The sequence below is a fragment of the Pinus tabuliformis genome, chromosome 7, assembly GCF_031772625.1.
Source record: "Pinus tabuliformis cultivar Carrire ecotype Pingquan chromosome 7, CPIR1, whole genome shotgun sequence".
NCBI lineage: Eukaryota > Viridiplantae > Streptophyta > Pinopsida > Pinales > Pinaceae > Pinus > Pinus tabuliformis.
In genome coordinates, this window is record NC_142293.1 from 321305055 (window position 1) to 321319658 (window position 14604).

A 14604-nucleotide genomic window follows, 5' to 3' on the forward strand; every position below is an offset into this window, starting at 1 on the left:
CTAGGTCAAAGCCTCCATTGAAGGCTTCTAGGAGTTATATTAAGTAAATAAAGTCATTATCATTTTTATTAGACGCTTATTGGGCTTTTGTATCATGTAAAATTAATTTTTTTTTGAGTCAAAAAGGTTATTTGTCACCTCCACACCAAGTCGGCCCTGTCCCCATGAAGTCAGCCTACATTAGGGAAATTCGACCCAACATAAAGGCTATATAGAGAAAGTTCAACCTATTTGGAGCACTCACTCAAAAAGTTTGATCTTCAAGGAAGAGAAGCAAAAAAGAGAGCGAAGTAGCTGGAGAAGGACAAAAGAAGTTGGGAAGACCTAATTCGAGTTTTTGGGCTATCTATCTCTCACACGTGCGAAGTTTTTGAGAAGTTGCTAGTGCTGAAATTATGAATCTACTACAAGTCCAAAATTCTGTAGTCGGGGGCTGAAATTATGGATTGTAGCTGTTACTGGGAAGTTGTCACTTGGAGACTTTGATAAGGATAATCTATTGGAAGAAAGGGCTAACTTGGTGATTGGAGGAGGTCTTTGTTTAGGTCAAAAGAGTTGTATTGTCTCATCTTGATTTGAATCTATTGGTGGAAGAGTTCGAATGGGTTTTCCCCTTGGAGGGGTTTTCCCCTGGCTACGTGACTACATCTTGTGTCTCTTGTTCTTGTGGTCTTCATTACATTTAATTTGGTAATTGCTTGATGAAAGATAATATAATAAAGAAGTAAAATAAGACAACAAAAATCATAAGTAATTATCAAGGAAGAGGAATCAAACCCTAATTCCTACAAGCATTGATTTCTCAACAAAAAACTTGCCAATGTGATGGGATGGTCACATGGTAATGTTGGGGGGAAATATTTGTTTAGAAATTTTGAATGTTTAATTTAGGAGGAGTTTTGATTTTTTTAAATAAGTGGAGGAGTTATTTTCTATTGTAAATGTGTCTTTTTAGTTTCCTTTGTTTTGTAGAGAAGATGAAATGATTCACCTCTTGTGACTCTTGGTTGTCACATGTTAATTTTTATTTTTAAAGAGAACGAGTGCCCGAAAGCTAAGAGGAGGAGAAGGGAGGAACGATTATTTCTCTGTGAAATTACAGTTCTGTAAGTTGCAAATCACCTGTACTTTCCAATGTGTCTGAACTAAAAAGCGTTTTCTGTGTGAATGGCATGGAGGAAGAACCAATGGAACTGCGCTTTTATATTGTCTGATTGAATTGAAAATTTATGATTAAACCAAGTGAATTCTACTTATGAAATGTTATTTAGTTGTAGTTTATTCTTGTACGTTGGTTAATCTGAAAGCCTGTAAATTGTTGTATCGATTTCACTTAAGAATTTGTACATCGTGATTTCCATGGCTATGTGATTTGGTCCTTTGTCATTTGGTATTCATATTGTGTTGGTTTCATAGACTTGTGGAGGAACGCTCACTGTTCTAGGGTGGTGAATGCATGGTTTTGTTCTCCCAAACAATTAGAACACCGAGAATAAAAAAATAACACTATTTTTTTGAATACAGTCCAAACACCTTTGTGATTGGTTTATGACTCTCAAATTTGAACCAATATTGCAAACCCGGTGAAGAGAGGTAAAGTAAGTCATTTACAGTGTTAAGAAGCAAGTCTGGGATGTGGGGAGTTGACAGAGAAAAAGAGTTGAGGCATTTCATCTTCCCCAAAACCGCAATACATAATTTTAACAGGTGCTATGAAATCATTTCATAGCAATGGAACAATAAATTGGAAAACATGTGCTATGAAATGATTTTGTAGCGACTGCACAAAAAAAATTCAATTTTTTTTTAGGACTGTGTGTTGGTTTTTAAATTCCATTTGGCCTGCACCAAGCATTAATTACAATATCATATGTCAATATGATGACTTATTAATATCACATACCTAATGTAACACATGTTGATATGACATGTTCTTTAATTAATTAATTTGAGATAAATTAATTAAAAGAACATAACTAACTTGGAGATATATTTTAACAATGTTGTCTATTGAGGCTTCAATTTTGTTCGGATGGTGAAAAGCCACCGAAATCTGACCATCTTTTTTTTCAAAAAAAAAAATGATAGTAGGAGTGCTTGAATCCTGTTTTTGATGATGGAAATGGATTCAACACCATCAAAAACCCTGGGACACACAAAATCTTCAAACTTGACAACTGTAACCTAGATTTCGGAAAATTTCTCCTGGAATTTTTTAAAATCCTACCAAAATTCCATTGTTTGAAATTAATATCTCTTTACCCTAATTTTAACTTTTGATATGACATATTCTATGAAAAGTAAATCTCTACCACCCACTTATAATTATTGATAATTTAATTAAAATTCTAAAAAACTATTCATTAATGGTAATAAATTTAAATTCTAATAATTATTAAAATTAAAATCTTGAAAGTCCTATTTCTTTAACTACAATAAATTTGTGGATATTATGGTATGACTGAAGTTTGTAATCAATAAACCATAATCAAGCATCAAGTCAAAGATTATCGGCCATCAAGGCAATTGGTGTTACTCATTAAACTCTGTGCAATCATAAAAAATTAAATTATACATTATTTAAAAAATTTATACATTTCTTTTTAACTGTAAATTGATTGTATATTGTAGTAAATATAAAATAGAAAAAATTAGTTGAGAATAAATGAAATAGTTATTCGGCTCTCATAAATTTGCAAAATATTCTAAAACCTATAATAAAATTAAAAATAACCGATTTAAACAATCAAATTTATGATAACAATAAAATAAAGATATACGATTTAAACCATCAAAATAAAAATGAGATATGAAGTCCTAAAAATGAGATATGAAGTCCTAACAACCTTTAACCAATCAAAAGAGAGAAATCTTTATAATTTTTTAAAGCATAAATTAGATTACGAGAATCTGTAATCTCATCCATCCTCGAAGTTATCACTATAATTTCAATTTTCTCGAGCAATATTTGTAAAAAATTATAAGAATTTTATTTAATTATAGATATCTTTTGTATTTATATATTTTTTAACAATAATATTTGTAATTTTTATAAAATTTCTATATAATTATAAATAGGTTTTAATTGGGGAAAGCGAATATTTCACATTTAGAGGCATTGAAGAGAGTAAGATTTGAGTTCTGGTGAGGATTTATCGACTGGTGAATAGAATATCGAGAGCTTGCCACTGAGCTTATCAGTGTTCTCGGTGAGGTGGGCAGTTCCTTTCCCTGTTCATCATCTCACTTGATGGTGTTTCTATGATTTGGCGATTGTTTCAGAGCAAAGAAATCACAGAGAGAGGGTAAAGAAGCTACATTGGCGGAGGCGCAAAGGAATCCTGTTTGGCCTTGGAAACCACTTCTCATAGCTGCTGGAGGGTACCTGAAACGGTCACTGAAACAACAATGTCATAGCGCATTAAGGAACAAGGTATGCTTTCTGGTGATTAAAGAGTAGAATTATATGAAATTTCAGGGTATGGGTAGGAAAAATCGAAAAATTTGAATTGGGGGTTTTCTAAATACTGTCTTGATTTACAGTAAATAAGGTCGAATTCCTGTGCTGCAAGAAAATTCTGGCTTTTTAAAGTTAAATCATATAAAAATCCTTCAGTGATTTCACCCATTAAATGGTTTTTTGTAGCATGTATCTGGTTTAAATGGTATAATTAGGGCTTTCCCCACATTCCCCTTTCGAACAACGGTATTTGGAAAGGCCATTGTTTGTTATTCCAAGACTTCTCCTTTAGATGCCCGAATGATATTATGCAAGTTTCCACTTGCTCTATCTTGTCCCTCTTTTACACAGTTCGTCCCCTCTGGTCTACTGTCTCGCCTCCTGGAGCGATGGTGGTATGAGTGGAGTAACTTTTTCTCTCTATCTCGTCCCTGTAAAAGTATGGCCATTAGGATAGGATACAAATGGTGGTTTTTCCAGGGATGCTACTGTATATGCTGTTGTGAGGGACCAGAGTCATAACCAGATTCGTTGGTGGTTTTGGGTTTCACTGGTTTTTCCGGGAAGGAGTGCCTACCGGATTCCGCTTAATAGATTTTCCGGGGGGTTTTACAAAACAACTATTCAAATCAGTGGTGACGGGTGTCCTTTTCCCATCCCATAGCATGCTACACCTGACGTCTACCCCTGTACATCATACGTGTAATTACACTGTTTTAGGACAGTTTGGTTACCGAGGTGATTTCCAAAATAGGAGATAGATCTGGCGGCGTTGACATTCCCTCGGGTGGTGAGGGCCAGGTAAGGTGAGGCGTGGGATTTGACGCGTCCGCAGAGGGTTTGGTGGAGTTTTAAATTCTGCCGTGACCTTTCTTGCAGTCGACACGGTAAATTATTCCTAGGGAAAGTACCTGGCATGACATATTGTATACCTGGTGTCGTAGACATTCCAGCGGGTGGTGATTCCCAGGTGAGTTGGGACGTGGGATCCGTGGTGATTGTAATCGCTTTCTTTGGGTGGCGAGAAGGCTTTATTCATTAGTACGTCATCGTAGTACCATAAATAATTTTGATGGACCCCTTTGAGTCAGACACGTTACTACAAGAAGCTTTTATACAAGCCACTTTGGCAGCTGAGTCACAATGCCACACAAATATGAATACGATGTGGAAGGTGGCACATTCCCCTCGGCTGAAAACCCTGGGTGATGGACGTGACATGTGGTTTGATGTCGGATTATTGCCTCAGAATAATTTGGAGTGTAAAAAAGGTGGCGAAAGGAGAGGTGGTAGAAAACAACGTCCTATAAAGATTACAGCTCCAGCACCCATCCTCTCTTTTGGTCACAACGTGCTCCTTGATCGAATTACAAGTCTCCAGAAGCGGGCATTAGTAGGAAGGTGGTATTTTTCAGAGATTGAAGAAGCTGAGATGAGACAGTGGTTGGCAAAGAAATGGAAGATCCTGCTGGGGTATGTCCCCACGGTGGTGAGACTCATGGGAGGGTGGTATAGTTTTCATTTCCTGAGTGAAGAAGACCTCAAGAAAATTGTTGCAATGCCATGGGTCAAGGACCGGGGTTTTTTGGCAATGTACGCATGGTACGTAGGTTTTAATCCTTTGAAGCAGATGCCAAAAAATAAACTCATATGGGTCAAATTGCCCGGTTTACCACTGGAATTCTGGACGAAGGAAGTTTTCACTGATATCGGTAACGCCATTGGAAAATTCATATACGTAGATCCAAGGTGTTTGGGAGCTAGGGATAAAAGGATTGCTTGGGTCCTTATAGAAAAAGACTTTGGTGAGGCTTTTCCGGATCACATAGAATTAAGGTGGGAAAACATTAATCTCACACAGCGTTTGGATTTCTGGGGAATTCCATTCCGATGTTTAAACTGTCACCAAACTGGACATTTAATTGCCAATTTCCCTAAAGCAAGAGGAGGGTGGCGGCCTTCGAGGGAGCGCAAAGGGTTTCACCAAAGGTTGTAGAAGGAGAACAAGTCGGAGTGCCTATCTCCTCGTTATGGTTATGTCAGCAAGCACAATGGAAATACTTCGGGTTTAGGTAATTCTAGTCACACAAACTAGATTTTTTCTGAACCTTCTCCTCGTTATATAAAAAAGGTTTCTGCTCCTATTCCTATCCAATTTTACTCCTCATCCTTGACGTCTAAATAGTCAGGTTCCCATATTGTTGTCCATTCTTCATATCGAGAACATCCCCAAGATTTTCCCTCCCCAGTATTACCTCTGCAGCCAATAATGTCGCAGAACAATTTGGCAGATATCCCATCTACCTCATATGCTACATACACACAAGCCCGAAGGCTTCATTCCCCAGCTACTCAACCAAATTCACCAAAAGATAAAGAAAAAGGCCCTGCCCAATTTTCTCTGGTATCCTCACCAATTAACTTTGTCGACAGTGACCTTGATTTCCTATTACAAAGGAAAACTCTTGACCTTAAGTCACTTACTATCCATAAGCCGAAGGGATCTGTCTCTCCTGTAATAAGTCCATCCTCTACAGGAAATATTACTGTGAGGCGTAAAAACAACAGAGGCAGTAGACACTTTAGAGGCCGCCCGCGCCAAACTCATACTACCCTAACAAATTCGCCATCTCTTATTGACATTCCTATTTCCTCTCCCATTTCTCCTAGGGAACTTAGAGCATGTATGCCCTCCAATAAGCCTAAATGAATTCTATCCTTTCATTGAACATCAGGGGTTTGGGGGCCCATCCAAAATTCCTCGCTCTAAGAGACCTATTTCATTCATCTAAGTCCAGTATAATTCTCATTCAAGAATCAATGCACTCTGCAGCCCAAACTATTGATTATTTCAGGAGGATGTTTCCCTCGTGGTATATAGTGGCAACTGATGCAACAGGCAGATCAGGTGGTCTTGCTGTTTTCTGGGATCCAAGATGGGCAAAATTGAAGGCTTTTTCATGCTCGGTGGGTATATTTCTGGTTGGTTACATCAGAGGTATTCTGGGAAGATCGCAGATTCTTAATGTATATGCTCCTTACAAGGAGAGGGAAGTTTTTTGGGATACAATGGAGGAATCAGGGATCCTTAATTCACCCTCTCTAATTTTGGCAGGGGACCTAAATTGTACCTTAGGCATAGAAGAGTTGTGGGGACAAGTTAGGGTGGTAGATAAGATGGCCCAGAAGCTAAGAGAAATTATTTTATCACACAGTTTAATAGATGTCTGCCCACAAAAAATTGTCCCCACCTGGGATAATGGAAGAAGTGGAAATAGATACATAGCTAAGCGACTTGATAGATTTCTTGTCCAAGAAAATATGATAGATAATATGGGGGATGTTAGATCTTTTATTATCGAAAACTTTGTATCAGACCATCGCCCAATTATTCTTCACTGGCACAATACTGATACAAGAGTGGGTTTGCCTTTCAAGTTCAATAGAGTCTGGCTAGAAGACTTAAATTTTGATTCCCTTATCTGATTATTCTGGAAGGAAAGAAGAAACACAGAGGAAGGCCTCTCATGCACTGAAAGCTTTATGAATAGGCTTCAAGTTCTTAAAGCAGAGGTTAAAATATGGGAAAGGAAGAAGAAGGAGGAACTAAGAAGGGAGTTGTCAGGTATTGAGGAGGAATTAAAATCCTTGCATAAACAAATGGCCACCCACTCCCTGCCTGACAAAGTAAGGGAGAGAATCCGTGTACTAGAACTGGGAAAAAAGAAAATTCTTCAAGTTAGAGAGACGACTTGGAGATTGAAAAGCAGAGCATTATGGATTAAGGAAGGAGATAAAAATACCAAGTTCTTTCATCGTTTTGCCAATTGTAGAAGAAAAAAAAATACAATCTGGAAGATGAATGATGGTGAAGGAAACAGTTATAATAAGCAATCAGAAATTACATCTTTGGCGGTAACATATTTCAAAAAAGCATACAGTAGAGTGGAAGTGGTGGAGGCAGAATCTCAGATATGGGCAGTGGATGAATATCCTATAATGTTTAATGAAGAGGACAATGTGGAGTTGTTTAAGGAGGTTAAGGAGGAAGAACTGAATCAGGCTATTAAATCAATGAAAGGAGATAAAATTCCGGGTCCAGATGGATGGACTGTTGAATTTTTTGCTCATTTCAAGGACGAAAGGCTACATACACCCTCATCTAAATTCAACATATATCTCCCTTATTCCAAAGAAATCAAAGGCGGAAACCTTTGCTGATTATCGGCCAATATAATTGTGCAATCTAACATACAAGATTATTTCAAAGATAATAGCAAACAGATTGAAAGTATCCTTATCTAAATTTATCTCACCTGAGCAATATGGATTTCTAAATAATAGAATTATCCATGATGCAGTGGCTGTCGCACAAGAATGCATGCACAACATTAAATCAAAAAATATGAATGCAACAGTAATGAAGGTAGATCTAAAAAAAGCTTATGATTGCTTAGATTGGGGATACCTTAGAATGGTATTGTACAAAGTTGGAATAAACTCAAATATGGCAGAATGGATCATGGGTTGCGTATCTACAGTTCGTTATGCAGTTATAATCAATGGATATCCATCCAAGTTTTTTGCAGCGGGTAGGGGACTTAGACAAGGATGTGCTTTATCCCCCCTTCTTTTTATCCTAGCGATGGATGGACTGAGTTTAAAAATAAAAAAAGCTGTGACAAATGGTGTATTTGAAGCTCTAAAAATCAGTATTAGTGTCACTGTTTCCCATAGCTTTTTTGTTGACGATATCTTGCTGATGGGTATGATAAACAGACTCAAATGGTATTCTTTATCTTTAATCATAAAAAAGTTTGGGAAGGCCATGGGTCTTGTAAAAAATGAACAAAAATCCATCATTCTATATGGAACATGCAACCAGGAGGATATCAGATATATCCATAACTGTTTTGGGGTAAATGCAGAAAGTATAGACAATGGAATGAAATATTTGGGGTATCGACTAAAACCAGGATGCTATAAAAATGTTGATTGGATGTGGTTAGTGGAAATATTTTATTCCAAGATTAAGGGATGGGAATACATATGCTTATCGATGGGAGGCCGTATCATCCTCACACAGTCAGTTCTCACACAGTTGGGGATTTATTGGGCACATTTGTTCCGCATTCCACAAATGATAATTAATCAAATGAATCGAGTAATGACAAGCTATATTTGGTCTGGTGCTAGAAGGAGATGTAAATATCATTTGGTTAAGTTGGAGAAGATCACTAGACCAAAAATTCTGGGTGGATGGGGTGTACTAAATCTAAATTTTTTGGATGGGCACTTATTCTAAAATCTTTATGGAGGGGCATCAACAGTAAAGGCATATGGGGTAAGGTGATCCGATCCAAATACATGAGGAATAAGGATTTCTCCTTTTGGTTCAGACAAGGAGCAATTGGGAAAAAATGTGGTTCCCAGATATGGAATAGTTTTATCAGGGTCAAGTGCATCCTCTTTCAAAACATCTTGTGGTCTTTTGGATCCGGTAATAGAATTATGTTGGGAAAAGACTGCATTATTGGAGCAGGAGAGGTGCCACCTGGGACAGTGGAACTAGTACACCATCTGAACAGAAGAGGTATTTATATCCTCAGCCAGCTGATCAGTGACTGGAATGGTAGCATTCCTATTTGGTTTGACTCTTCTCAACTGAACCTTACTGGTCAATACAAATTGGATTGGATACAGTTTGTTAAAACTTTAAAAGAGGCGGGGATATGTTATGACAACAAAGGAGATTGCTTAGCATGGGCTGGTAAAAAGAAGAAAACAGGAGAAATCGAGGTGGCAGACTGCTATCTCAAAATATGCATGAAGGAACTACAGAATGTGGAATATTGTTGGTTTCACAGTTATTGGCAAGTTAATATTCCAGTAAAAATTGTAATTTTCCTTTGGCTAACATGGCAGAATAAGAATCTCACATGGGAAAATTTACAAAAGAAGAACCATCATGGTCCTGGGATATGTTATAGATGTAGACACAATGTTGAGGATAATGAACATTTATTTTTACACTACCATAGATTTGTTAGCATTTGGAAACACTTCACTACCAAGTTGCAGACTCCATTCATACAGTTCAATACAATTGAGGAGTGTTTAAAATGGGGGAGCACTCAAAGCAAAAGCAGGTGACTCCTTACTTTGGTTGTTTTCTGGGAAATCTGGAAAGATAGAAATCAACTGATTTTTGGTTCTAATATAAGGGGAGTAAATGTAATCTATGAACTCATAGAACAGTGGGTTATATCAGATCAGAATGACGACATTAAGGAAAAAAGGAAGACAGAAAAGGGGAAGTTTCAGATCACCAACTACCCAGCGGGGTTTTTTGATGGGGTAGCTCAAGGAGGAAGATGTGGGTGTGGAATCTGGATTAAGCTATCAGAAGAACAGGAGTTCCGGATTTACTGGAATGTGGGAGAGGGAACAAGCATGAAAGTAGAAGCTATAGCTTTATGGGGTCTACTATGGTTAATTAAATACTTGGATATCCCTCAAATACAAATTTATGGGGATTCCAAATGTATGATAGATCATGTTAAGGGGAAGAATAACATTCTTCAAAATTCTCTACAAGGCTGACACGTATAAAAAGTATATGGAATACCCTTCAACATCCCTCCATTCAGCATATTAGTAGGGTTCACAACAAGATAGCGGATGAATTGTCAAAGAAAGGATTACTAGCCACAGAAGATGGTATGTATATCTTGATAAAAATAGGATCAAATGAGACAAAAGTAGAAAACCTCAAGCTATCGGGATAGACCACTGAAGATCTCCACAAAAATGCAGAACACCAATGCAGATAAGTTCCATGAAAATCTTTTGTATTTTTGTTAAAATTTTGTACATTTTTGTATTTCTTTTTGTATAGAAAAGAAAGAGGAATGGATACTTAATGTAGGAATATACAGAACATGAAAATGATTCGAGATACATCTTAGTTTAATAGACCCACATAGTGAATAACTGTGATATATTGTGGATGAGGCTAAGAATATATAGATGTATAGGCACTGGTTTATATTTAGCAGACAGTTTCAAATGTCTGAATGATGAGTTTTTAGTCCTCTATGTAGTCACAATGTGGATATCACTGGATTTATGAGGACGATCTGTCTTTCATATATATGTACTGTTTTAAGCATAATATAAAACAAATGGTTTTTTCTTGCTGAGATAAATAGATTCTAATTTCTTCACAAAAAATAGATTTTAATTATAAAAAAGTTAGTAAAATTTTTTAAATTGAAGTAGGTAATGTTAACCATGTTAATCCCAAGTTCCAATTACTTCCGAATAACACGAAGAATCAGTATAATTTTAAGTTCATTACTTGGGAGAGGATTTGGAGTTATATTCTAAGTCTATTATTGTTGAACAAAGTTAGTTAACGATTTTTTTTTTGTATTTTAGAAGAATTCAACAACTTGCTTGACACATAATTACTGTAAATATTTGGCGGTATACGCTTTGTGTTCCTCTTCGTAAACTAGGTCACAAATGTGGGTATTTGAATTTTGGATCTCTTAATTTTCACAAATTTCACATTACTTCAATCACCAATTAAACTGCCCCCTAAAACGCTAACTAACGAATTAATAGAAATACAATTTTTAGTTAGTTTTTTTTTTTTTTTTTTTTACACAGAAACACATCACTTGACAATCCTCAATTAGAGTAACATATTCCATTTGAGGATCCTCATCTACCATGATTATAAAAGAACATGTTCTATGAAGGCCATAGTAGTGGCATTTGATGGAAGTATTTAATACTTTTATAAATGTGCTTTGTAAAGGCTCTAGAGAAAAATGCACAAAGTTATAGCAATGAACGGTGAAAGTTTCTGGATGTAGGCAAAGGTGGTTGTGGGAAAGCTTGAGAATGGATAGGATATCGATGTACGAATTTTCTCAGCTATTGGGACTACTAGTTGGAGCTCTTATTCTCATTTCTCTTATATTGGAGGACATAAAAGAAAATGCAAAGAAGAGACAATGCTAAGTTGCTATTCCACACCTGGAGGTACCTTTCTACTTTGAGAATGGCAATGGTATTCAAATGGTATGGTAGAAGAAAAAAATGATCGTATTTATATTCTTGTTTGTATGACTCTAAAGATTCTAGATTTTAGGGTCATGTGCTTATATCATAATACATTGTTGTGTTTTGCTAAATTATTGCTTCGATGTTTATTTTTTCTTCGATGTTTGTTTTTGGTTCGTTTAGGTTGATTATAGTTATAATATATAAATGGTATAGTGATTGAGTATAGAGGATTATTTTACAGTTCAGTATGATGTGTAACATTGTTTTTCTATCGTTAAAGTTGAAATTTTGCTCATCTTTATATTTATTTTTTTTTTTTTTTTTCTAAATCCAAAAAAAAAATAAAAAAATTATACAAAACATAAAAAAACATTTACACATAAAAAAATTAGATCCCTTTGAGCTCATGTTAAATCCATATTTAAAATAAATCTATGCTAATTATAACCCTATATCTGTTAAACACACATGGGCAACAAAGGAATCTGAAGGATAAAACATGAGAGTACAATTTTTATTAACAAGAGATATACATTTATAGTACATATTGTGACCGTTGGGTTCCGCATCCCAAGGTCTCTTGGACTCCTTTTGTCTATTCGGCTTCCACACTAACCCATTGAGGATTATGTGTCCAACTTTCCCCCCCTTAATCCGAAGGGTTATGTATGAGTCCAAGAAGAGAGCTGTAATACAATATGTGCAAAAATGCATGGCAGCACTAGGTTGAATGTGCTCTCTGAAATGTTGGTATAAAGGGCAGTGGTTTAAGGATGACCACCAACACTGGAATGCTTAATGCAGTTCCCGGAACTCTTCCAAAGCTGGCAAGAAACTGAAGTCTTCTGCTGGAGGAAGTGCTCCTATTGTTTTGAAGAGGGAAACCTTCAACCCTGAAAGGGAGGTCTCACCCCAAATAAAAGGAAGAAATTCAACTTGAAAAGGGAAGTCTCAACCTATGATGGTTTAAGGATGACCAAAAACTCTGGAATGCTTAATGCAATTCCTGGAACTCTTCCAAAACTAGCAAGAAGATGAAGTCTTATGCTAGAGGAAGTGTCCCCAATTTTGTTCCTAGAATTCTTCCGAAACTGGTAAGAAGCTGAAGTCTTCTACTAGAGGAAGTGTCCCAGATTGCCAACTGAAGGCATGTTCACAGGAATCTTTGTCTCTGGCTACAACTCTAAAACTGGTGTGGGAGGTTGTGGCTCAGGCTCGTTGATGTGACTTTGAAGCTTGTAGATGACCATCATTTCCCCCCCTGTTAGATACAAGGTGAGATGATGGAGAAAACTCAACTGCGAGACTATTCAATACTCTTGAACAAGTTCTGCTATGTGACTGAAATATCTTCTTGGCTGTTGATGCCCATTGCCAAGAAGCGATGCATCCAAGATGAATCTTTGTTCTTGTAGGACGTTTGTTTTTGAAGCATCTGTTTGAAGAATGATTGGTTTTATGACAATGCTTACATGGATGAAGATCAAAATAGTGATCTTTCAAATGGCCAACTTGATCATAGTGTTGGCATTTCAAAATTTGTTGTTGTTGCTGTGGAAGAGGAGTAGAATCTGGAACAGCTGGAGGTGAACTGTCATGAGGAGCAGGTGAACTATCATGAATGAATCCAGCACTCTGAAACTGAATGGGCTTTGAGTAGTCTAGAATATGAAAGGACAAGTCCTTCTCATATCCAAGACCAGTTCTATGCTTGTTGTGGACAGGCTGTTCCCAAGGTCTGATGATGGGCTTGGGAAGTGTAGACTGAGTTTCTGCATCTACATGTACAACTGCTACTTTATTGGGTACTAAATCTGAATGAACTGTAACATTATTGTCTTGCTGTTTATGGGAGTCTGTTTCAATCTTCTGAACAAAAACAGGTTCAGAATGATGACTCCACTGCTGTATTTCTTCCTGCTGTAGCTTTGTCTCAAGCTGAAACAACTCAATATTCTCTTGTACATTATGAAAATAGGTTCTAATGTCAATAAGAGAAGCTTTGCTTATTCTTATTGTACCATGATCAGAGGAATGTATCAGAGTTTTTAAGAACTCCAATACTTCACCAATTCTCGCTATTTTATTCATTGTCAAAATTACACTTAAAACTGATCACAACTATGAACTTGTAGAGAATAATCAACACTCACTCGCAATATGTCAATACAATTGGATTTTACAGCAGATTGAAATTGTCTTCAAAAATAGTGATGGCTCTCGATTTCAGTTGTGTTTGGTTATATAAGCTTCATATTCCATTATATATTAACCATATGAAATAACATAAATTAATCAAAGCCATATAAGGAGCATGAAGGTTTTCATACCCACCATAACCAAACCATAATTTATCCATGGGATAAATTTAACATCGATGGACAGGTGGTTTTGTATTACCGTCAGTAGTTATAAATTCAATGCTCCATTTCTTGCCTAATGTGACCCGTTGGGAAAAGAAACCAGCAGAGTCATCAAACTTATTAATTCTGAATTCTATTATCCACTAGGCCAAAACTTCTCCTCAACAAAAATTACAGTGTCTTACCTCGCAAAAATAGATTACATCGTCCATCTATTTATATCCATGTGGTTGAACTTAACAATACCCAAAAATATTGTTTTTCAAACAAAACTTTGTTGGTATGGAAAATTTTCTTCTATTTGATGCAAGAAAAGTTCCTGCCATAGAGAATGCTTAATATTGCGCAATTCTTGTGTGTCTTTCTCCTCTTCTTTTCTTTCTACTTTTGAATTACAACATTTATTGTCACATCAAACATAGGTTTAATATTTTGCTGGGTCTTTGAGCTGCACTCTATATATGAAGCAGCCCCAATCTGTTTCCTCAACTCTTCTCCTTCAGTTGTTGTTACAAGGCCTGAACCAGGAGGGACAGCTTAAACCTATTGTAAATAAGCTTAAAATGCTAAATCTTTAAGAAACACATTGCGCTTACAGAAAAGTAAGAAGAGGAACATAGAGAGTCAGTAGAAGGGAAAGCGTTATAGTAAACATTACAGAGGTGTCACCCACGTAGCCACAATAGATCCATCTCAACGAATTCA

At 36.5% G+C, this 14604-nt stretch overlaps 1 protein-coding gene across 1 annotated transcript; it reads left to right on the top strand.

Moving 5' to 3' along the window:
* The first annotated feature begins 4625 nt into the window (after positions 1-4625).
* Positions 4626-5456, top strand: LOC149247228 (uncharacterized). The gene has a single exon (XM_089443644.1). The coding sequence runs from the start codon at positions 4626-4628 to the stop codon at positions 5454-5456; it is 831 nt and encodes a 276-aa protein (XP_089299770.1).
* Positions 5457-14604: the final 9148 nt, after the last annotated feature.